Here is a 26,232-nt window from a genome sequence, read left to right on the forward strand (position 1 = left end):
AGAAAACAATAAAAGAATATACATATACATATAGAGAAAATATTTGTTAAGTCACTGTGCAGCACTTTTATAAATGGAATAAAACAAGGATCCTATGCCCATACCTGTACGGATGCTAAAGGATTTTACTCCCAACATCTTTTATAGAATCCAATCATAACCCCTTCTTTATTTGTTGTGACTTATATGTTAATGAAAACGTAACTGCATAATGACTTTCCCAAACATCATCTACATATGTATGAGCATATAACGCATAATTAAATGTGTGAAATAAATACATGAAGCTTGATACAAAAATGTAGAGTAAATTCTATATACAAACTACAAGTTATACAGTGGTGGTAACTTCAAATTTCATACCACAATAGTCATTTGTGAAACCCATTGTTTACTCAAGAAAAATTTTACAAATGATGAATTGAAGAATTTTCTTCCTGTTTATTTTCTTTTGGACAGCAGAATAATGTCTGATCCGTAAAAATCACAATCATGATCTCTTTCTGAATGTGAGATGTGAAATTTTCATGAAATGTAGACACATTGAGAAACACAGTTGCAATCATGTAACAGATATTTTTTGAAATGTCTACATTTTTAGAAAATCTCAGATCTTGTATCCAAAAGTAGATCATGGTTGCGAGTTGAATGAGGCTTTTCTGTGCAGTCTAACAACAACAACAAAATGAGACAAAATTTACCACTCCATCTGTTCACAAAATCTTTACTACATAAGCAATGAATTTGATATCAATATTTACTGAATGTCTCATCCTAAAAAATCACAATCATGATCTCTTTCTGAATGTAAGATCTGAAATTTTCAGGAAATGTAGACACACTGAGAAACACAGTTGCAATCATGTAGCAGATATGTTTTGAAATGTCTACATTTTAAGAAAATCTCAGATCTTGTATCCAAAAGTAGATTAGGGTTGCAAGTTGAATGAGGCATTTCTGTGCAGTCTAACAACAACAACAACAACAAAAAGAGACAAAATTTACCACTCCATCTATTCACAAAATCTTTACTACTTAAGCAATGAATTTGATATCAATATTTACTGAATGTCTCATCTTTAAAAATAACAATCATGATCTCTTTCTGAATGTGAGATCTGAAATTTTCAGGAAATGTAGACACATTGAGAAACACAGTTGCAATCATGTAACAGATATTTTTTAAAGTGTCTACATTTTTTGAAAATCTCAGATCTTGTATCCAAAAGTAGATCATGGTTGCAAGTTGAATGAGGCATTTCTGTGCAGTCTAACAACAGCAAAAAGAGACAAAATTTACCACTCCATCTGTTCACAAAATCTTTACTACTTAAGCAATGAATTTGATATCAATATTTACTGAATGTCTCATCCTTAAAAATCACAATCATGATCTCTTTCTGAATGTGAGATCTGAAATTTTCAGGAAATGTAGACACATTGAGAAACACAGTTGCAATCATGTAACAGTTATTTTTTGAAGTGTCTACATTTTAAGAAAACCTCAGATCTTGTATCCAAAAGTAGATCATGGTTGCAAGTTGAATGACGCATTTCTGTGCGTTCTAACAACAGCAAAAAGAGACAAAATTTACCACTCCATCTGTTCACAAAATCTTTACAAATTAAGCAATGAATTTGATATCAATATTTACTGATAACTTGTAGTTTGCATCGTTTTATAAAATACATGTGTATGTACATACATATATATACACACATTATAAATGAACAAAACAGTAAAAGATGAAAAAGGAACACCAACACAAAACTGCACATGGAGAACGCCTTGTTTTATTGACTGTGGTCATCAGTCATGCTGTAGCAACATGAGCTACATGCATGAGAGCAGAGACCATCCGGCAGGAGGCAAGTGACTTTTTCTTTTTATTAGTCAGGGTCAGTAAAGCTGGGAGGGAGAGGGAGGGAGCAGAGAGAGACAAACGCTCATCTGTCCTAAATCCCACAGAATTGGCAATGGCCACATATATATATATATATATATGTATGTATATATATATATTTTTTTGTTTTTCTTTTGTAATGTCCAATCAAACATAACACATTGAACTAGATGAAGCAACATTATTTGCTACAAACATATTTGAAGACCAGGGTTGTTTTATTTTTATGCTTTTCAATTTATTCTTTCCTTTTTCGTTTTTCTTTATTGTAACTGTAGTATTTTTGTATTTTTTTTTGTTGTTTTTTTTTTTTTTTTTTTTTTTACATAGTAGCTGAAATTGAAGTTGCTAGCCTTGCCCGTTCCAGTGGTTTAACCAGAGTGCGATACCTTAAATCTGTGCAGTTTTTTTCTCGCTACAAAATTGCTAAGCAACAGATGACAACGAAACACTAAACCAAGGACTGATTTAAAAATTAAAAAAAAAAAAAAAAAAAAAAAAAACATTTCAGTTTTTTTAAGTTTCATATTTTTTCGTTTCTTCTATTTTTGCACAAATATAATGCACGCACAAACACACAGACACGCACAAACACACAGACACACACACACATACATCCTACAACTTAAAGATATCACATTGTTTTGTGACTGTTATTGTCATCATTTATTGTGTTTTTCTTCTTTTTTTTTTAAGTTCTAACCTGATTTGTTTGAGATCATCATTTATATTTAACTATATATATAAAAAACCAATATTTTCATTCACTCGTACATTTACATTGTTCCTAACATTTAAGACGGAAGTTCCTAACATTCAAGACGGAATTATGAAAAGAAGAAAGGGGGAAATAATAATAATGATAATAATAATAATCCTTTCTATTAAAGGTACAAAGCCTGAAATTTTGGGGGGAGAGGGGACAAGTCGACTGCATCGACCCCAGTGTTTCATTGGTACTTAATTTATCGACCCCTTGAAAGGATGAATGGTAAAGTCGACCGTGGCAGAATAATAATCATAATAATAATAATATGATTTCAAATTTTGACATGAGGCCAGCAATTTTGGGGGAGGGGTTAAGTCAGTTACATTGACCCCAATGCCCAATTGGTACTTATTTTACCGACCCCCACTAAAAGGATAAAAGGCCAAGTCAACCTTGGAGGAATTTGAACTCAGAACGTAAAGACAGACGAAATGTCGCTAAGCATTTTGCCCACCGTGCTACCACCTTAATAATAATAATAATAATAATAATAATAATAATAATAATAATAATCCTTTCTACTAAAAGCACAAGGCCCAAAATTTGGAGAAGGGTGATAGTCGATTACATCGACCCCAGTGTTCCACTGATACTTAATTTATTGACCCCTGAAAGAATGAAAGTCAAAATTGACCTAGGTGGTATTTGAACTCAGAATGTAATAAAACCACAAGAATTGCTGCGAAACATTTTGTTTGACATGCTAACAATTCTGCCACCTTCAATAATAATAATAATAATAATCTTTTTTTATTATAGACATGTGGCCTGAAGTTTCAAGGGTGGGGACCTAGCAGATTACACTGACCCCCTGTGCTTAACTGGTTCTTAATTTATTGACTGTAAAAAGATGAAGGATAAAAACTGACCTCGGCGGCATTTGAACTCAGAATGTAAAGACAGACGAAATGCCACTAAGCACTTCGTCCGACGTGCTAACAATTCTACCAGCTCACCACCTTAACAACAACAACAATAATAATAATAATAATGATAATAATAATCTTTTCTGCTATAGGCACAAGGCCTGAAATTTTTGGGGTAGGGGACCAAGTCGATTACATCGATCCCGGTACACAACTGGTACTTATTTAATCGACCCTGAAAGGATGAAAGGCAAAGTTGACCTCGGCGGAATTTGAACTCAGAACATAAGGACAGACGAACTGCAGCCAAGCATTTTGCCCGCTGTGCTAATGATTCTGTCAACTTGCCACCATATTAATAATAATAATAATAATAACTATTTAAGAAGCCTAATAAGGTAAATCAAATTTTTTTAATCAGCCAATGGAAAATAACTTTTTCCTTCGTAAATTAGAATTAACAGAGAATAAATAAATATTTCAGTCCCTGAACTTCAAAGTAAGCTATAAGAAAAAAAAAAAAAAAAAAAAAAAGAGTTCATCTATGTAAAATTTAGAAGAAAAAATTTTGTAACAAAAAAAAAAAAAAAAAATTAAGCATCTACACACAGATGATAAAAACGAAATTCCTTTGTAAAACCCAGTAAAACTAACTAAAATGTCAGCCCTAGCTAAACACGTGTCGAAACTCTGGGGAAATTATTTTATGGTTAGAAGTCTATGAAATTAAAATTTTCGAGGGGGTGGGGTGGGTGGTGGAATTCAATATTTGTAAATGACATGAGTCTAAATAAAAATTCCTTCAGTAGTTAGATAGATGTAATGTAACAGAAGGTACCACCAGAAAGAAGGGTGCCACAGAACTGGAGGGTACCACGAGATATAAGGGCACCACCAAATATATGGTTACCATGAGTCATAAGGGTACTACCAGATATATGGGTACCATGAGATACAAAGGTACCACCAGATATATGAATACCATGAGATACAAGGGTACCACCAGATATAAGGAAACCACCAGATATATGGATACCACAAGATATAAGAGTACCACGATACAAGGGTATCACCAGATATATGGGTACCATGAGATACAAGGGTATCACCAGATATATGGGTACCATGAGATACAAGGGTACCACAAGATATAAGGAAACCACCAAATATATGGGTACCACAAGATTTATGGGTACCATGAGATACAAGGGTACCACCAGATATATGGGTACCACAAGATACAAGGACACCACCAAATATATGGGTACCACAAGATACAAGGACACCACCAAATATATGGGTACCACAAGATATGAGTACCATGAGATGTAACGGTATCACCAGATATATGGGTACCACCAGATACAAGGGTCCCACCAGATATATGGGTACCATGAGATGTAAGGGTACCACCAGATATATGGGTACCACCAGATATAAAGGGTACCACTGGTAGTAAGATGACTGACAGAAGGGTCATCTACAAATGACAGCCCTTTTGGTTAAGTAAGGATTTTCAGTGTAACTAGGTAGTAGTAGTAGTAGTGGTGGTGGTGGTGATGGTAGTAGTAGTAGTAGCAGCAGCAGCTGAGTGCAATAAATAGGATGGTCGGAAACTTTACTACAAGACACTGTTTCATCACACGGTTCCCAATAGAATTAAAATGCTGCATAATTTCAATAAATAAGCAGTTTAAATACTGGAAACCTAAAAATAACAGCTGACTTGTTGAAGAAATTAAAATCTACAAAGTTAAGCTAGATGCCACAGTTTATTGGTCTTTAAAGAAATTTTTAAAAAAACACAAAAAAAAAGGGATTTAAAAAAAAATTGGTAAGTATTTGTTCGTTTTTTTTTTGGTGGTGGGGGGGTTTCCTTTTTTTTTTTTAAATGTGAAGATGAGATGCAAACTTGCACGGACAAACAGATACAAACAAGAGGCCCGCAGAAATTAAATTTGAAACGCTCAGTGCATCGGTAAACCAGGAAGTGCTTATCTTAACAGAACAGAACAAAAAAAAAAAAAAAGATTAAAAAAGAAATTCAGCAGCTTAGTTTTTTGTTTTTTTTGGGGGGTTTGGTTTAGTTTGTTTTCTTTTTTTTTTTTTTATAAATTTTTCTTTTCCTTAACGAAAGAATATCGAATCGAAGTGACAGAATATTGAAATACTTAATTTCTTTGATCGTTAAACAGTAAAGGAGAAAGTGTACGCTAAACAAAGGAAAGAAAGGTCAAAAAAAAAAAAAAAAAAAAAGAAAGAAAGTGGAACTTAAAAAGTGAAAGAGAGTGACTTGTGTGGACGGAAAAATAGAGAGGAAAAAAAAAAGAAGAAAAAGAAAGCTGAAATCTTTAAAATGATGTTTGCAGAAGAATTCTTTACAACCAAGACTTGTTCTACACAAACTATTTCAACGTTGGAATTATAATGGAATAATTACTAGGAAGCATCGTGTAGGATATATTGTATTGTAATTAGAATTTGGGAGGAATCGGTCTAATGGCACCACTTGTTAACTGAAGGAAAGAAATATTTCACTATTTCTCAAAAACTTGTAAAATATAACGATTCTTTTTAATTTTGGCACAAGGCCAGCAAATTTTGAGGGCGGAAAGGAGCAGGTCGATAATATCGACCCCCCCCCAGTACCCGACTGGGGTTCGGTTTTACTGACCGCCACCTACACTCCACCTCACCCACCCTGAAAGGACGAAAAGACAAAGATGAAGTTGGCAGGATTTGAACTCAGAAACGTAAAGAGCAAGGGTCAAAAAAAAAAAAAAAAAATCTACTAAGCATTTCGCCCGGTGTGTTAACGATTCTGCCAGCTTGCCAACTTAAACTAGTAAAATAATAACAATAATAAAAATAAAAAATTTACGGAAGAACCTAAAGTTGAATGGGGGTGGGATGGGATGAGCCTTATCACTTCAAAGTTAATAATTTATGCAAATTAAATAAATCTGTCTAGACTTCCTTAAATTGTCTCAAAACTAGTTTCTACTCTTGGGACGTGACCAGGGAGATATGTTGCTTTGAAATTAACTTACGTAATATTTATATGCAAATTAAATCAATTTACTTGTCTTTACCTATCTTGTCTTCATAATTAGTTTTCTACAGCTAGATTTAAAAGGTTGTTTAGCATACCGTCTTTTGTACAGGTATTTATGTGGACAGAGAATCTCATGTGTATATTTGGAAGAGAATGAAGGAAAAATACGATAAGAGAAGACATAGAATTATTATGAATTATTTATGAAAAAAAAAATAGAAAAAAATAGTGTGTGTTGAGAAGGAAGAATGGAGTAGATCAAAAGATTTTAAATTTCAAATGGGGGTGGAGGGATGGATGAAGGAAATTAGCAGGTGTCTCATTGAGAAATATGGAAGAAACTGTAAAGTAATAAAGATGAGTAAAGGAAGGAATTAAACTGATATCGAATACGTAAGAATTGCGTAGAGATGAAAGATTTAAGTGGTGGCTGGGAGTAGGAGGAGAGAGAGAGAGAGAGAGAGACAGACAGACAGACAGACAGACTATGTAATTTAAGCAGAGAGAAATTATATGAGAGAGAAAGAGAGTGAGGTACAGATAGATAAAGAGAAATATAAACAGATAGATAAATTGACAAAGAGAGATAGATAAGAGACAGCGAGAAAGAGAGAGAGAGAGATGGTAGATAGCTTTAGAGTAAATAGATAGATAGAGATCGTTGGATAGATAGGTAGATAGCTTTAGAGTAGGTAGACAGATAGATAGACAGATAGACAGGTAGGTAGGTAGGTAGGTAGATAGACAGATAGATAGATAGGTAGATAGATAGATAGATAGTTAGATAGAGAGACAGATGGTAGATAGCTTTAGAGTAAATAGCTAGAGATCGGTGGATGATAGATAGGTAGATAGATGTTAGATAGCTTTAGAGTAGGTAGACAGATAGATAGATAGATCAGTGGATAGATAGAGAGACAGATGGTAGATAGCTTTAGAATAGATAGATAGATAAGCAGATGGTAGACAGCAATAGACAGACAGATAGTAAATTGTGCTAAAGTAGATAGATAGATAAATAGACAGATGATGGATGGCTTTAAAGTAGATAGATAGCTAGATGGACAGATGGTAGATAGTGAGAGATAGTGGATAGCTTTAGAGTAGACAGATACAGAGATGGTGGATTGCACTAAAGTAGATAGATAGAGAAGTGTGTGTGTGTGTGTTAAAGGGGGAAGATGGAAAGTTCTAACAACAGTAGTGCGGATTGGAGGTTGGGGGTTGGGGTGGGTGGGCAGGAAGAAGCAAACATAGATAGCACCGATTTGGATCAAATCTAAGGAGCATCAAAGACCTAAAGGTACACCAAAAGACAAAAAAGAAAAAACAAAAAAAAAAGAAAGAAAATAACCCACAAGAACTCTGCTAAGGAATTAACAGAAAAAAACCCAAAAAACAAAAACAAAAGGAAAACAACAAAAAAAAAATTCGACAACAAAACGGGGGGTGGTGTGGGTGGATCCTCTCACAGGTTTTGAGAAGCACACCGATGGTAAACCAACATGAAGACAGGCAGGCGAACAATTGCAGCTTCATAGACAAGCTTCAATTCCAAAAGAGCTACGCAACATAAAAAAAAAAAAAAAAAAGTATGCATGTGTGAGTGTACGTGTGTGTGTTGTTGTTGTTGTTGTTGTTGTGGCGGCAGAGAGGCCGCCGAAGCAAAGGAGTGTTGAAGATTTCAAATGGTTGTTTTCGGTGCATAGTCTTTGGCGTGAGGATTCAGGTTTGATTTCACAATCACATCTTCCTTGGCGTATTTGCTGGTGAAGAGTGGAGACGATTCTGTAGATGTATGAAGACCGTTGAATGTGTTGGTTGATGGTAGCAGTGCCATCGCTTCTGCCATTTTGGATTTTATGTCTGTAATTTCCAATTCTTTTTTCTGTACAATATCTGGAGAAGAATAAAAAAAAAAAAAAAAGGAAAAATTAAAATCAAAATTAATATGATTGAATTTTTTCACTTTTCTTGTTACCTCTCTCTCTCTCTCTCTCTCTGGCCAGGCAAAAAAAAATTTTTTTAAATTAAAAAAATTAAAAAAAGAAAAATTAAAATTACTATGATTGAATTTTTCACTTTTCTTGTTACCTCTCTCTCTGGCCAGGTAACCATGTACCTCCTCTATAGCAAAAAAACCTGTTTCTAGCTCTCTCTTTCTCTCTCTCATTCTCTCTTGGCCACACTCTAACCTTTCATCATCTTATTTCTTTACTACCCACAAGGGGCTAAACACAGAGGGGACAAACAAGGACAGACAAACGGATTAAGTCGATTATATCGACCCCAGTGTGTAACTGGTACTTAATTCATCAACCCCAAAAGGATGAAAGGCAAAGTCGACCTCGGTGGAATTTGAACTCAGAACGTAGCGACAGACAAAATACGGCTATGCATTTCGCCCGGCGTGCTAACGTTTCTGCCAGCTCATGGCCTTAACCTTTCATCATCTGACACAAGATCACCTCCTTCAATAACCCCCATCTTCTCTCAAAATTCCTTTTCACTTTTCTTGTTACTCTCTCTCTCTCTCTCTCTCTCTGGCCAGGTAAGCACGTACCTCCTCTATAGCAAAAACACCTGTTTCTGGCTCTCTCTCTCTCTCATTCTCTTTGCCATACTCTAACCTTTCATTATCTTATTTCTTTACTGCCCACAAGGGGCTACACACAATACTAATTAAAAACAATATGAATGAAAAAGCAGAACATTTGAGAGAATAATTTGAATGCTAAAGGGTTAAATAAATCTATATATATAAAATTGAAGTTGTGTGTGTGAGACTGTCTCCTCCGGCTTAGATTCCTAACTACTCCCACATTTTGCGGTGCAGTTTAACCAAAAGCGGGTATCTTATAGTCGTCATTCATATCAAGCTCTTCTGGGTATTAGCATGTGTCTACGATGAGTCTACGATTTAAAAAAAAATTTACCATCATTTTTCCGCATTTTTAATGATTTTTGCTCGGGTTATATAAGGGAAGTAACTCTCTAAAAATGCTTATATATTTATTTCCGTTACAAACCCAAGCAATGCCAGGCGATACTGCTAGTAATAAATAAATAAAGAAAAAAGGGACAGGTTACAATGTACTTACTTTTCAGAATTTCAATTTCCCGTTTAGCTTCCCCAAGTGCAGAAAATAAATCCAATTTTAATCGGGTTTCTGCGCTCAGGCTGTTTTCCAGGTGTGTATTTTTGTCTTGCATTGCCGCAAGTGCTGACATTAAAATTTCTGACTCACTCTGGCTTTCTTTGTATTGACGAAGATTCTGAAATTGTAAAAAGAAAATCACTTTTGTCTTGTAACTGTGGAATTAATTTCATTTTTTAATATCTGAGGCCTCTGGAGATATGCTGTGATTGAGAGGACCCGGCAAGTAAAGAGAGATCACAGCCCTAGCCTATAACAGTGTTGCATAACCAGCCCTTTTAAAAAGTACCTTTGAATCGTTGGGTGACATGTCATGCTTGGGGAGATCTATTTAGTCAACTAAAATCAAAAATCAAAACACAATAAAAATGGAAATTGCAGTTGTGGCCAATGCCAGTGCCGCCTAACTGGCTCTCGTGCTGGTAGCACGCAATAAGCACCATTGTGCCACCTGACTGGCTCTTGTGCTGGTGGCACACAATAAGCACTATCCATGCATAGGTCGTTGCCAGTTCAGCCTGACTGGCTCCCGTGCTGGTGACATGTAAAAAAGCATCCACTACACCCTTGGAGTGGTAGGCGTTAGGAAGGGCATCCAGCTATAGAAACCTTGCCAGATCAGATTGGAGCCGGGTGTGGTCTCTTGGTTTGCCAGCCCTCAGTCAAATCGTCCAACCCATGCCAGCATGGAAAGCGGATGTTAAACGATGATGATGATGATATTCTTTTATATATTCATAGGTAAAGTCATGGCTATGTGGTAAGAAATTTGCTTCCCATCCATGTGGTTTTGAGTTCAGTCCCACAGCATGGCACCTTGAGTAAATGTCTTATACAACAGTCCTTGGTCAACCTTGAGTGCAAATTTGGTAGATGGATACTGGAAGAAGCTCATTGTATATGTGTGTGCGTATCATCCTCATCATCATCGTTTGACATCCACTTTGCATGCTGGCATGGGTTAGATGATTTGACAAGAGCTGGCCAGGCAGATGATTGCACCAGACTTCTGTGTGTGTGTGTGTGTGTGTGTCCTTGGCCCGACATCATGTAATGGTTGTAATGGAGCATCACTGCCATACAAATGATGATGTCTGTTTCCAGTCTTCCCCAAAAGACATGTCTAGCTTGGAAACGGCTGAAGGTTGGCAACAGAAAGAGCATCTGGTTGTAGAAAAATCTCTGAAAAGACGAGATTTTTTCTTTTCTTAGCAAGAATGTCTTTGATCCATACGTCTGGCTTCTTCCACCACGTTTAACCTGGGACCCAAACAGCAACAAACAAGAGATTTAGGAAGACATTAGTTACCTGTACTTCTCTTTCTACCTGTCTAAACTGTTCTTCTCTGATCTTTAATTCTCTCCGCAACTGTTTCAGATCATTTTCGGTATCTCTTCGTCGAGCTTTGCAGTTTTCTGAACATTCATCCCTGGGAATAGAAATATTAAATAATATAAATACACGGCACGAGACATAGTCAGTTCATAAAAAACTAATACAAATAATAATTCTTCCTGATTTTTTGGCACAGGGTCAGTAATTTTGAGCATAAAAAATTTTGATGGAAGATAATAATTTAGACCACTTTAAAGCAGTAAGTTTAGGTCACAGAATCTGGGGTGGTCTCGGGTAGGTTGGAATCAAAAGGGTTAATGTAGATCACTTTATGGTGAGATCACTTTAGAACTTGGAATCAGAGACAGTCTAAGGCAAATTGGCACCAAAAGGATTAAACATTCATTATTATATTTGTAGAGAAATACATTTCCTTTGTTTTAATTACTTTGAAAATGACGAAGAATTTAGTAAAATAACATTGTCATTATTAAGCTGGTGTTTGAAACGTAGCATGAAATTTTGCTGGGAAATTTTACGGATTCACACATATAAAGATGCACATCCTTACATACAAACATGGTACATAGTTGCATAACACACACACACACACAAGGAGACAGAGGTGCATACATATACAAACACATGCTCACACACACACACATACATAGAAAATACACAAACATGGACATGCAAGCACATAAACATGTAGGATACGTACATACAGATGCACACACATACATACATATATACACATGCATACACACACATATATACATACACATGCAAACACACACACACACACTGACCCACACACAGTGTTTGTGTTAATCAAAATCGAAATCGATCAACATCAATGGAATTTGTAGTTGTGGTACCAGTGCCAGTGGCACGTAAGAGAACCATCCGAACGTGGCCGTAGCCAGCACCGCATCGACTGGCCTCTGTGCTGGTGGCACGTAACAAACACCATCCGATTGTGGCCGTGCCAGCCTCGCCTGGCCTCCGTGCCAGTGGCACGTAAAAAGCACCATCCGAGCGTGGCCGTTTGCCAGCCTCGTCTGGCACCTGTGTCGGTGGCACATAAAAAGCACCCACTACACTCACGGAGTGGTTGGCATTAGGAAGGGCATCCAGCTGTAGAAACACCGCCAGATCAGACTGGAGCCTGGTGCAGCCTTTGGGCTTCCCAGACCCCAGTCACAACCGTCCAACCCGTGCTAGCATGGAAAGCGGATGTTAAACGATGATGATGATGATGATGAAGCAGGGGGCAGTCGCAGAAGGGTTGGTACCAAAAGGACTAAAGACATAAAGATGTTTAAAAGAAAGGAAGAAAGCCGGGTTAATAACAGCACCTTGCAGCAGCCAATAAAACAGCTCTGGTCGCAGACTCTTCGGCTTTTTTAGCCTTCCGTTCAGAAGCCAGCTGCTGCTCTATTACACATTTTCCTTTGCGCTCTTCTTGTAGTTTACGCTCCAAGATAGAGAGATTCTGTTTGTCTTGTTGTCTGCAGGTCACCAGATTGTGTAGTCTGAAGAATTAACAGAAATAAAACCAAAAGTTATTCATACATGGACATCTCATCGACAATTTTTCTAACTGAAAAAATGATGGACGAAATAATGGAATCCAAGATACCTCTTAAAAGACATGATGGTCATGACCAGAATGCTTTTAGTCATAGGTTTTTAATCAAGCAACAGCAACAGTAACAACAACAACTACTACTATATTCGTGGCTCCTCTCATTAACTTTCAATCTGAAATATTTGTGCCCAGCATTTACGAGTTAGGCATGTCCTCACAGAGAGGGTCATGGTTGGAATGGTTATCCATCTGGTGGTGGACCTTATGTCCTCCAATAAAGTTAAGATGTGATGAAACCAATGCTTTGTGAGTGGAATTGGTAGATGGAAACTGTGCAGAAGCTGTGTGCATGTCTGTGAGTGCATGTATGTATGTATGGATAGAGGGATGTGTCTGTGTGTGTGTATGTAAACAGGAGCGTCCCTGTGTATGTGTGTGTGGGTATGTACATGCACAAATACAGGAGTGTGTCTGTGTGCATGTATACAAGAGTATGCATGTATGTGTGTATGGATACAGGGATGCATCTATGTGTGTGTGTGTGTATGTATATGACAATGTATGTGTATGCATATAGGGGTGTGTGTGTGTATGTAAACAGGGGCGCCCCTGTGAATGTGTGTGCGTACATATATGACAATGTATGTGTATGCATATAGGGGTGTGTGTTTGTGTAAACAGGGGCACCCCTGTGAATGTGTGTGCGTGTGTGTACAGATGCACATATACAGGAGTGTGTCTGTGTGCATGTATACAAGAGTATGCATGTATGTATACAAGGCTATGTGAGTGTGTATGCATACAGAGGTGTGTGTGTGTCCCCTGGCTGGTTTCTGTGCCTTTCTCAACACTATTTAATCAAAGAGCATCGATGTTGGTAACTGTCTCTGTGGCTTCATCAGTTCCAACATGAGATGGCCAATGCTTTGCAAATTACCTTACCTGGAAAATAAAGTAAGGATCCGGCACCAAGCAAGCATATTCAGTCACAGAAAATCTCTCTGGACAGGCCTTGCTAACCCATGCCAGCATGGCAAAACAGACAATATATAAAAAAAAACAACATTGCTGTTGATGCTGATAATGATGGTGGTGGTAGTGATGTGATGATGATGATGATGGTTGTGATGAAGATGGTAACAATGATGCTGATAGTGATGATGATGCTGGATGGTAATCATGAACGATAGTGGTGATGATGGTGATGATAATGATAATGGTGTTGTTGATGGGGATGATGATGATGATAGGGATGATGATGGTGGTGGTGATTATGGTGACTATGATGAGTATTATGATGATGATGGTGGCAATGATGATTATGATGATAATGATGGTGGCAATGATGATTATGATGATGATGATGGTGGTGGTGGTGATGATGGTGGCAATGATGATTATTATGATGATGATGATGGTGGTGGTGGTGATGATGGTGGCAATGATGATTATGATGATGATGATGATGGTGGTGGTGGTGATGATGGTGGCAATGATGATGATGATGATGATGGTGGTGGTGGTGATGATGGTGGCAATGATGATTATTATGATGATGATGATGGTGGTGGTGGTGATGATGGTGGCAATGATGATTATTATGATATGATATGATGATGTGGCAATGATATTATGATGATGATGGTGGTGGTGGTGATGATGTGGCATGAGATGATGATGGTGGTGGTGGTGATGATGTGGCAATGATGATTATGATATGATGATGGTGGATGGTGGCAATGATGATTATTATGATGATGGTGGGGTGGTGATGATGGTGGCAATGATGATTATTATGATGATGATGATGGTGGTGATGATGAATGATTATGATGATGATGGTGATGAAACAACAACCCCAGTGAACCAACCCTAAACATTTAGCCTGGTGCTGGGCCCTACTCACTTGTTCTGTAAATTTTCATTGTCTTGCTGTAGTTGATATAATTCTGACCGCATGGATTTGTCTGACAGGGACATATTTGTAATTTGTGACCGTAACTCTTGTTCGGAATTACGACTAGACTGAAGATCTGCTTTCAAGCGTTTTACATCATTCTCTAATCTGAAATTAAAGAAAAAAAGACAAACATGAAGCCAAATATTCAATAGCAGAGCAAAGTAGCGGTGCCCCAGCATGGCCACAGCTCGTGAGCTGAAACTAGATGAAATAGCAAGATATTTTGAGCCAAATATGTTATGAATACATTGTTGTTGCAAAAAGGGAGGAGTTTTTTTGTCTCCTGTGACATAAACAACAGCGACTAGCATATTTGTATTTGAATCAGTCAGAAAATGTTGATTTCAAATTTTGGCACAGGGCCAGCAATTTTGGGGGAGGTGTTAAGTCAATTGCACGCCCATCGACCCTGAAAGGATGAACGGCACAAGTTGACCTCGGTGGAATTTGAACTCAGAACATGGAGACAGACAAAATGCCACTAAACATTCTGCCCAGCATGCTAATGATTCTGCCAGCTTGCCACCTTAATCAGCGAGAATATATTAAGAAGAAATATGTAAATCATCATTTCAGATATTTTAGCTATACCTTTTTTTTTCATCCTTTACTCATTTCCGTCTTTGAACTGTGCCCATGCTGGAGCACTGTCTCGAAGGGTTTTTAGTTGAACAAAATTGGACCCTAGTATTTTGTTTGTAAGTCTGGTACTTATTTTATTTGTCTGTTTTGCTGAACCACCAACTTACAGGAATGTAAACAAACCAACACTGGCTGTCAAGCAGTGAGGGGACAAACACACACACAAACAAACATGACAAGCTTCCACAGTTTTCATCTATCAACTTCAATCACAAATCATTAGTCAGCCCAAGACTTATAATAGAAGACAATTGCCTAAAGTGCCATGCAATGGGATTGAACATGAAACCCCATGGCTGCAAAGTGAGCTTCTTAACCACACAGCCAAACAGAGTGCACCATTAAACATCCCCTTATTTCCAAGTCTACATTTACCTATCAATATATAAGGGGCCCCCCAGTAACATAATACACTGAGTAAGCCATGACATGGTCACACGATATGGAAAACATAGCAGCCAAATCTCTATCAAACTGTCTTCAAAGAAAAATAAAGGAAGGCACTACACACTGGGCAATACAATGACACGGCTGCGTGGTTGTGTAGTTTGTTTTCCAGCAATCTGGTTTCAGGTTCAAGCACTGGCTGGGCAAAGCCATGTGAATGGATTCAGCTGAAGGAAACTAAAAGAAGCCTACCACATGTGTGTGTGTATGTGTGGGCGCAATATATTTTCCGTCCAACCCATGCTAGCATGGAAAGCAGACGTTAAACGATGATGATGATGATGATGATGATATATATATATAAATATATATATATTTATATATATATATATATGGCGTTAGGAAGGCGTTAGGAAGGGCATCCAGCCGTAGAAACACTGCCAGATCTGACTGGGCCTGATGAAGCCTTCCGGCTTCACGGACCCCAGTTGAACCGTCCAACCCATGCTAGCATGGAAAGCGGACGCTAAACGATGATGATGATGATGATGATGATATATATATATAAATATATACTTGCATACCTGCATCATCAGTGTAATAGCCACATTTCTATGTGTACATGGGTCAAATGGAATCTGTTGGGGCAGGTTTTCTACAGCCAGATGCCCCCACCCCATAACCAATCATCATCATCATCACCATTAGTTTAACATCCACATTTCCACGTGCGCATGACACAAATGGAATTTGTCAAGGTAGATTTTTTCTTCAGCTAAATGCCCTTCCTGCTGTCAACCCTCATGTCTTTCCAAGTAAGGTAATATTTTTACCAATGGAAGACAAGAAACAAATAACATTATTAGTCAACAAGATTCGAGCAAGGTCGTTGCCAGTACCGCCTGACTGGCCCCCCCCATGCCAGTGGCACGTAAAAAGCACCCACTACACTCTCGGAGTGGTTGGCGTTAGGAAGGGCATCCAGCTGTAGAAACACTGCCAGATCAAGATTGTAACTTAGTGCAGCCATCTCGTTCGCCAGCCCTCAGTCAAAATCGTCCAACCCATGCTAGCATGGAAAGCGGACGTTAAACGAGGATGACGATGATGATGATGATGTACAAAGGTGACGTTTATCTACAACCATCACATGACATCAAGAAACAAAAAAAAAAAGAAAGAAAGAAAAAAAACTACAAAAAAAAAAAAACAAACGAAAACTCACCTGTTTATTACTTCATCTTTGTTGTTGTTAAATGTCGGAGAAATGTCTTTATTGTAATTTTTACCTTTCTTTGAATTATTCTCCTTGTTACTGTTTAGTTTGTTACCTTGTGATTTCGAAACTGTGTTAGATTTGTACGATTTGGTATGGTGATCATTTTCTGTGTTTTCATCATAGTCATTTACATTAGATTTTTTTGATAAAGGCTGTTCTATAAAATCATATTCTTCTTCGTCGTCGTCGTCTGTGTTTTTCGTTAAATGTTTCGCTTTATCTTTGTCCTCGTTATCTGTTTTATGAGATTTCTTTCCGGAAACTCCGTTTGAAATAACTTCTTCGTCTGTTTTAGAAGAAAGAGCTGCAACAACAGAGACAGACAAAACAACAGAGTTAGCAACAGAGTATTATTAGGTTCATTACCTTTTGACGTACAGATTTTAAAAATAATTTTTTTGTAACTAAACATTTTCAAACTTCGGACACTGGTAGAATGTATCATATAAAACATGTTTTACTCTTAGCATTTTTGAGGAAAACTTATATTTACAAAGTAATTTCACGTTAAAGTAGTCCTATTTTGGTAATTTCAACCAATCAATGACGTGTATTCAGCTGAATAAAATTACTGCCATTGTTTGTCAACAAGAACTATCGGTGGTGTATTTTTCGTTTGTCACTGTTGTTTATGACATTGTTTGTACGTTTGTACTGGTTTTAGATTTAGGGTTTTAGGGTTAGGGTTGTCATAAATAACAGTAACAAACAAAAAATACACCACTGGAAGTTCTTGTTGACAAACAACGGCAGTAATTTTATTCAGCTGAATACACGTCATTGATTGGTTGAAATTACTGAAATAGGACTACTTTAACGTGAAATTACTTAGTAAATATAAGTTTTTCTCAAAAACGCTAAGAGTAAAAGATGTTTTATATGACACATTCTACCAGTGTCTGAAGTTTGAAAAAGTTTAGTTACAAAAAATTATTTTTTAAATCTGTAGGTCAAAAGGTAAAGATCCGGTTCTTCTCACTTGGAACGATGTCCTACACTTCAAGAGGAAGGAAGAATTATGTGATGTATTCAGTTCAACTGTGTAGCATTTTGGGGCAAGTGTCTTCTGACATAGCCCAGGCCAACCAAACGCTTTGTGAATGGATTTGGGAGACTGATTGTATATGAATGTACATATGTAGTGTATGTGTGTGTGTTTGTATCCCGTATTCTTGACACCATTTGATAGCTTTAAATGAGTTTGTATCACACTGTCATACATGCCGTGTCACTTGTTTCCAATCTTCCATGAAAACATGCCTGGTCATGAACCGGGCTGGCTCAAGGTAGCTGACAACTCAGGCACCACATGCTAGGGGGCGCCAGCAATACTAGGGCCGGCCCTGGTCATGAGGAAGTATTACCGGGCTTGGAAACAAGCGAGAATTGGCGACAGAAAGGACATCCGGTCAATGCGTTCCGTTTGAATCGTGCAAGTGGACGCTAAAACGACATTAATAATGAAGAAAGAAATAATTTGAGTTCAAGAAGTAAGGGAAGCAACTCATGATGACTTGGTGTTACTTTGACCATCTTCAGTAAAATAATCCCGTACATTTACTTAGTGATTCTCCCATCATTATTCAGCAAAAATGGTAAAGTCCATAGTTTACAGTAGATTGAATAGTATCCGAAGTTATCTCCCATACCTCTCAAAATAATTTTTTTTTTACAGCAAAACTATTTCTTTTACTACCCACAAAGAGCTAAAACACAGAGAGGACAAACAAGGACAGACGAACGGATTATGTCTATTATATCGACCCCAGCGTATCACTGGTACTTATTTAATCGACCCAGAAAGGATGAAAGGCAAAGTCGACCTCGGCAGAATTTGAACTCAGAATGTAGCGGCAGAAGAAATACCTATTTCTTTACTACCCACAAGGGGCTAAACACAGAGGACAAACAAGGACAGACAAACGGATTATATCGACCCCAGTGCGTCACTGGTACTTATTTAATCGACCCCGAAAGGATGAAAGGCAAAGTCGACCTCGGCAGAATTTGAACTCAGAATGTAGCGGCAGAAGAAATACCTATTTCTTTACTACCCACAAGGGGCTAAACACAGAGGACAAACAAGGACAGACAAACGGATTATATCGATTATATCGACCCCAGTGCGTCACTGGTACTTATTTAATCGACCCCGAAAGGATGAAAGGCAAAGTCGACCTCATCGGAATTTGAACTCAGAATGTAACGGCAGACGAAATACTGCTAAGCATTTCGTCCAGCGTACTAACAATTCTGCCAGCTCGCCACCTTATAGAAGGCTCACTAAAAAACTATTGTCAGTGAGCCTTCTTTGATGCTCCTTGTATTGAATATCAATACTGAGACTTCTGTATTTGATGACATAAAAGACAAACGGCCATATTAGAAGAACCCAGACTTCAGCAGTGCATATTTGGAATAAAAAGTTTTCTGGTCATTAACACATGTAGCAGAGGCCCAGCTTTGCACATGGGACCAGAAGAGCTTTTTTTCCCCCAAGACATTTTTAAACAAAAATAAGTGCATTCTATATACCATCAAATATGGTAACTAAAGTATTTCAAATGGATGGTGACTTCCACGAAATTAGTATAATGTCTGATTAAGAATGCTTATATTATCATCGTTATGTAGACTCACATCTCAATGACATTATGTACACAGGGTAAGTGGAGAACTGACAGTTCACCAACATTAAGCTGCATTCGATGTCAAGGATATATTTTAGCACTCTCATCTCTTAGAACAGCATTCTTTCCTAATTAGCTATTGTAATCAGAATTAATAGGACCCAAACTCTTTATTTAAAACTATCAGCTGGTTATTGTTACTGAAAAGTCTTCATCCTAAAGTAACAAACCATTTCCACTCTGTATATTTTGTATGTGAATATACATATACATATATATATATATATATATATTGCATCATGCCATAAATAATGCGTTTTTTTCAATTGCATGAACTAAAAGTCGGAGGAGGACAGGATAAACTACCTGCATCAACTTGCTATAAAAGCAGGTAGTAATTTTACCTTGTACTTATTCTTAGTGCAAGTTTTGAAGAGTGCAGTTGGATTTTAAGAGTTACTTATTTCAAAACTATAATGGCAGTAACAAAGGAGCATATTCGGCATATTTTGCTTTGTGAGTTCAATAAAGGCAACAATGCAATAGAAAGTGCAAGGAATATTAATGTAATATATATGGGGATTGAACAGCATGCACAAGCCAGTGTCAACGGTGGTTCTAGAAATTCCGAGCCAGAAACTACAGCCAAGAAGACGAGCCTCAGCCTGGAAGATCTGTAGGGCTCGATGAGGACGTCCTGCAAACCCTGGTGGAACAAAATCCCATTGTAACTGTTGAAGATCTAGCAAAAAAGCTTGGATTTGGCCATTCACCCATTCACTGCCATTGGAAAAGTCAGCAAAATGAGTTTCTCACAAACTTTCCAAGTCTAATTATGCACAGAAAGTGAATGTATGCTCTTCTTTGCTGTCACGTCTCACAAATGAACCTCTTTTCGACCAAACAGTGACTGTTGACAAGAAATGGGTTCTCTATAAAAATGTCAAGCACCGAAGACAGTGGGCAGGGAAAAGAGAAACACCGGTATTTCAGGCTAAAGAAGGTGTTCACGCAAGTAAGGTGTTATCTGTTTGGTGGGATATGAAAGGTTTATTTTACTTTGAACTTTTAAACGCAAACCAAATGATAACAAATGAGATCTACTGTGAGAAGCTTGAGTGGCTTAAGTCAGCACCAGAAGAAAAACAACCATAATAGATAATAGTGTGGTTATAGAAAAGTAGAGGAGCCAAAGATGTTTTTTGGTGGTGGGTCTTACCTCGCTGTTTTTCTGAATAAGAATTCTGAATATCAGGCGGTAAAGCTTTCAGTAAAAGTAATATATAAAATTCATTTGCTTTTTGAACTTCTTTTTGTTTACGCTAAATAAATAGAAAAACAGAAAAAAAAAAAAGAAAAATTGAATTAAAAATATACAAGGAAATTAATATAAGTCGTTAGATAGAAAATCTTTTATTTCAAACCTCACTGGGCAATGCTAAATATATCAATATTAGAGTTGTTTTCTTAAATTACGAAACATGTCCTCAAATACTTCACACCCTGTATATAAAAATCTACATTACATAATGTATACAACGAACATAGAATTTGTGTTTGATTGCAAAAGAGAAAATATAATTTGAATAACTTACCAATCTCATTCTGTATGAAATGTAACTTTTAAAACCAAATCCTAAAGTGACAACTGGGTATCCTATGCTGAAAGGGAGTAAGAAGAGAGAGAGTGTGTCAATTTCCACACAGGGAATAGTAAACAGACATTAGAAATTACTAGAAGATCTCATATATATAGTAACTGTCATGTTAAAATGTTAATTAGCTGCAATTAATTTGTGTGTGTGTATATCATCATCATTTAGCAACTTATTTCTTTATTGTCCACAAGGAGCTAAACACAGAGAGGACAAACAAGGACAGACAAATGGATTAAGTCGATTATAAAGACCTCAGTGCGTAACTGGTACTTATTTAATCGACCCCGAAAGGATGAAATGCTAAGTCGACCATGGCGGATTTTGAACTCAGAACGTAACGGCAGACGAAATACCTATTTCTTTACTACCCACAAGGGGCTAAACACAGAGGGGACAAACAAAGACAGACAGAGGGATTAAGTCGATTATATCGACCCCAGTGCGTAACTGGTACTTATTTAATTGACCCTGAAAGGATGAAAGGCTAAGTCGACCTCAGTGGAATTTGAACTCAGAACGTAGCAGCAGACAGAACACCGCTAAGCATTTCGCCCGACATGCTAACGTTTAGCATCTGTTATCCATGCAGGCATGGGTCGGACAGTTTCACAAGGGCTGGTAAGCTGAGGGGCTGCACCAGACCCCTGTCTGATTTGGCATGGTTTTCTATGGATGGATGCCCTTCCTAACACCAAGCACTCCAAGAATGTAAGGAGTGCTTTTACATACCACCAGCATGGGTGTCAGTTTGCAGGAGACCAATATCTTACACAACTATGATTCCACTAGGCTCGATTGATCTTCTTCTTCTGAAGCACAGGATATTGCCAGAGGTCTCGATCGTTTGTCATTGGCTCTGTGACATCATTGGCATTACGAAGGGCATTCAGCCAAAGAAACCATGTCAAAGCAGACAGCAGAGTCTGGTCTTCTGACTGGCCAATTACTATGAAACAGCAACCCATAAGAACATGTTAGTTAATTTTTGTTTAAATTATGCACGCGTACACACACACACACACATCCACACACATTTATATATAAGTGATTATATCCTGTCATGAACTCATGTTACATAAATTTTTCACATAAGACAGATGGGATTACCAGAGCACATTCCAGCTGTTTTGGATCCTGCGTTTATTACAAGACCAGCACACACAATATACACTTATAAGTATTTCATGACAAACTTTACACGAGTCTTTACTGACCATTTTTACTTTTCCTTTTTTAACAAGAATATATCATCATGACATCACCAGTAGAAAAATTAGCCATCAAAGCTGGATCCCTCTCTACCTGGTGACAGTTTAAATCTGTTCTGAACATAATGAAATAATCTCGATTAGGGTTCAGGGTTTTTTTCCCAGTCGTACTGGCTTATGTCCCCTCATACAAGCTGAGACATAATGTAACGAGGTGGACCAGGCAGGTTTATAGTTCAAATCTTAACAACTGCTAATTTTATATCCATTAAAAAGAGGCTGGGAAAAGTTCAGAGAGTTTCTATCTTTGTTGGTAACAAAGGGCCTCTCCCCTCTGACTGAAAGGGCTGATTGTATGATGCCTGCGTTCAAGCAGCCACGCTACATGGCAGTGAAACATGGGCTGTGACTGCATAGGATATGCAAAGGCTTCAGAGAAAAGAAAATATATATATATATATATATATATATATATACATATCCATATATACGACGGGCTTCTTTCAGTTTCCATCTACCAAATCCACTCACAATGCTTTGGTCGGCCCAGTGCTATAGTAGAAGACACTTGCCCAATGTGCCACGCAGTGGGACTGAACCCGGAACCATGTGGTTCGTAAGCAAGCTACTTACCACACATACACATCGACAAACAGACAGACAGACAGATACGTTAAGAACATTTGAAGAGAATAGTTACCAGTGTGCTGCAAATGGTCGACAAAGGGCTAAATTGAAAGGTAAACTCTTTAATTCTCGTAATCTGACAGAAGCCTCTATGTAAACAAATATTAACCATAAAGACACCGTGGGAAGACAAATGCCACGCTCTGCAAAGAAAAAGAAATATATATACATATATATATTTAAAAGAACCATGTAAGAAACATATACGAAATATAAAGATAAAAAACATTTAAATCTAAAAAAAATTTTACCACAATAAAAACAAATGAAGATGAACAAAATACCAATAAAATTTGAAGACAACGGGAAGATTATGAAATGTTTGTTTTTCATAAATTTCTATTTTACTGATGAGAAATATAATGAAATTTTTTTTTAATAAAAAGATATAATTTATGTGAGCATTTAAACAGTTTTGAAGAAGTGAAGAATAAATATAAAAGCAATATCTTTTATTTTTAATTTTAAAAAAATCAAACGAAGACCCAATTATATGTCCGAGATGAAATTATTTATGTATCGCAAGTATGGAAGGATATGGTGAAGCCGTTTTCACGTGAAAAGCGAATACACACACATCTCTATTTTATATATTAGATTAGATTAGAAGATATGTTAGATGCCTAATGAAACTATGTGTATATATGTGTGTGTGTGTATATATATATATATGTATGTATGTATATACATATGTACATATATACATATGTATATATATATACACATATGTACATATATACACACACACATATATATATACACACATATATATATACATATATGTCTATATGTATATGTTGGACGATTTAACCGAGCTGGCACCACTGGAAGACTGCACCAGACTCTAGTCTGATTTGGCATGGTTTTCTACAGCTGGATGTCTTTCCTAACACCAAGCACTCAAATAGTATAATGGGTGCTTTTATGTGCCACCAGCACGGGTGCCATTTGTATGACACCGGGGTGCTTTTACGTGCCACTGTTATCTGCCACAACTGCGATTTTGCTTGGCTTGATGGGTCTTCTTCTCAAGCACAACTTAAGGCCAAAGGTCTCAGTAGTTATCTCCGTGAGGCCCAACACTCGAAAGGAACTCAGCCACTTTGCTTCTGTGAGGCCCAATGCTCGAAAGGAACTCCACCACGTTGCCTCTGTGATTACACGATGTACTTCTTTCAGTTTCTCTCTTCCAAATTATACTCATAAGGCTTTCATTGGCTCGGAGCTACAGTTGGAGACATTTGGCCCCAAAGATCAAAGATAAATCAGACACACTCACACTGGACTGATTAGTCATAGACACTTACATGAGGTCTGCATAGAGAACACAATGGTCTTTGATCAAAGCCAGCTCGATCAGGGCCCGATCTAAATAGGAACTCTATTCATCCTCGCACAGGAATGGGTGCAATGGCTCTAAGCAAGTGTTATATTGCAGTAATAACACTTCCCGTAACAGGATGCAAAGGAAGAGATAAGATAGCTCGTCTTATGTCACCCACTTTCAATTCACAAGAGGTTCGTCACAACTGGAGATTATTATTATCATCGTTATCAGTTTACAAAGTAGTTTTATTTGTGACGACGCTTTCACAAGTGGATCACACAGACATGTGTGTGTGTGTTGCGGGGAAAGGTGTGGTGCTATGAGAACCTTGAAATACTTCAGAAACCAGTCAAGACATCCTGTAGGTTTACTAAAGCCTCGTTCTTAAATTTGTAAGTGACGTTTATCTCCGAATGGTCAACAGGATGTCAATGTGTATCTCTGCAAATATTCCAGTCAAGACTGGTAAACAAGCAGAAATACTGTCTTTACAAGATCCTTCTTTAAACTGCTTCAGTGAAGAACGATGCCAACTTGATCCAACTTATTTCCTTACTCAAGCCCTCCACTCCCCATGGAGTAAAAGCCATCAACGACTTTCCTCTACTGCTCTTAACACTGAGCTGGGCCATCAGAAGGGCAGTGGCCTCCCTCTTCCAGATCTCCAGATCTTGTTGATTTTCAATTGTCATCTGGCCTTTATTATTTGGCCTATCAACCTGTCCAGCAGGGGAAGGCGCAATCAGGAGCTCGTACTCTGTTGGCACAGCTCCCAGTGTCATTTATGGCACACAGGCCACCACATTCCATCAAGAATGGCACCTTGTTTGTTCTTCATTATCAAAGCCAACGATTTTGATAAAACACATCAAGCAACACCATGAGGGCTTTTTCAGTGTACCTAGCAATGATGGTTATGGTTATGACCCAAGGAGTGTAAAAGGATTAAAGTCCTTGGTATTCTGTGACACAAAAGATTTACACAATTTCCAACACTAACTTCAGGAACCTGACCAGCTAACTCATCAACATACATGTTCACACATGTATATGTTCATGTCTGTATACATAAATGCGTATATATGTGCATGTGTTATATATGCAGGAGTGGCTGTGTGGTAAGTAGCTTGCTTACAAACCACATGGTTCCGGGTTCAGTCCCACTGCGTGGCATCTTGGGCAAGTGCCTTCTGCTATAGCCCCGGGCCGACCAATGCCTTGTGAGTGGATTTGGTAGACGGAAACTGAAAGAAGCCTGTCGTATATATGTATATATATATATATATGTGTGTGTGTGTGTGTGTGTGTGTGTGTGTGCACATATGTTTGTGTGTCTGTGTTTGTCCCCCTAGCATTGCTTGACAACCGTTGCTGGTGTGTTTACGTCCCCGTCACTTAGCGGTTCAGCAATAAGAGATCGATAGAATAAGTACTGGGCTCACAAAAGAATAAGTCCCGGGGTCGAGTTGCTCGACTAAAGGCGGTGCTCCAGCATGGCCACAGTCAAATGACTGAAGCAAGTAGAGGAGTAAAAGAGAGAGTAAAGCACATGTGTATAAATAAGTGCACGTGTGTGTATGGTTTTCTGTTGTGTTATATATTTCTGTGTGTATGTATATCTGTGAGTGTGTACTGCTAGTGTGTATATTACATTTTGTGTGATATCTTGTTACAACCATGGCGATCCTGTTCACTTTGTATCTTTTAGGCAACATTATACAAATGTGTCTGATTTTTTTTCTTTTTGCCAGCGCCGCCTTGACTGGCTGGCTTCC

The 26,232-nt window shown here is 37.7% G+C and overlaps 2 protein-coding genes across 3 annotated transcripts in view; both read right to left on the reverse strand.

Moving 5' to 3' along the window:
* Positions 1–1,490: 1,490 nt before the first annotated feature.
* The window catches only part of LOC115222217 (macoilin-like), a 114,587-nt gene continuing 89,845 nt past the window's right edge, over positions 1,491–26,232 (reverse strand). Inside the window, exons 4-13 of one of the 2 annotated variants that reach the window (XR_005002974.1) lie at positions 23,144–23,273; positions 21,173–21,239; positions 20,797–20,899; positions 16,894–17,251; positions 14,586–14,744; positions 12,447–12,623; positions 11,062–11,182; positions 9,696–9,870; positions 8,031–8,493; positions 1,491–1,503 (exon numbers count right to left, since the gene is read on the reverse strand). Coding sequence is in view for 1 of the 2 variants with exons in the window: in XM_029792375.2 (XP_029648235.1) it covers positions 8,279–8,493; positions 9,696–9,870; positions 11,062–11,182; positions 12,447–12,623; positions 14,586–14,744; positions 16,894–17,251; positions 20,797–20,899; positions 21,173–21,239; positions 23,144–23,273 (1,505 nt within the window). In the remaining variant the exon portion in view is untranslated. Of the gene's footprint in view, positions 1,504–7,592; positions 8,494–9,695; positions 9,871–11,061; positions 11,183–12,446; positions 12,624–14,585; positions 14,745–16,893; positions 17,252–20,796; positions 20,900–21,172; positions 21,240–23,143; positions 23,274–26,232 lie in introns of those variants that run through there. The other variant, XM_029792375.2, reaches the window with a different exon arrangement.
* On the reverse strand, positions 4,102–7,141 carry LOC118767079 (oleosin-B4-like). The gene is made up of 3 exons (XM_036511105.1): positions 4,863–7,141; positions 4,649–4,810; positions 4,102–4,506 (listed from the first exon to the last, which is right to left on the reverse strand). The coding sequence occupies exons 1-3, from the start codon at positions 5,017–5,019 to the stop codon at positions 4,349–4,351; spliced, it is 477 nt and encodes a 158-aa protein (XP_036366998.1). The 5' UTR covers positions 5,020–7,141; the 3' UTR covers positions 4,102–4,348.

The sequence above is a fragment of the Octopus sinensis genome, linkage group LG19, assembly GCF_006345805.1.
Source record: "Octopus sinensis linkage group LG19, ASM634580v1, whole genome shotgun sequence".
NCBI lineage: Eukaryota > Metazoa > Mollusca > Cephalopoda > Octopoda > Octopodidae > Octopus > Octopus sinensis.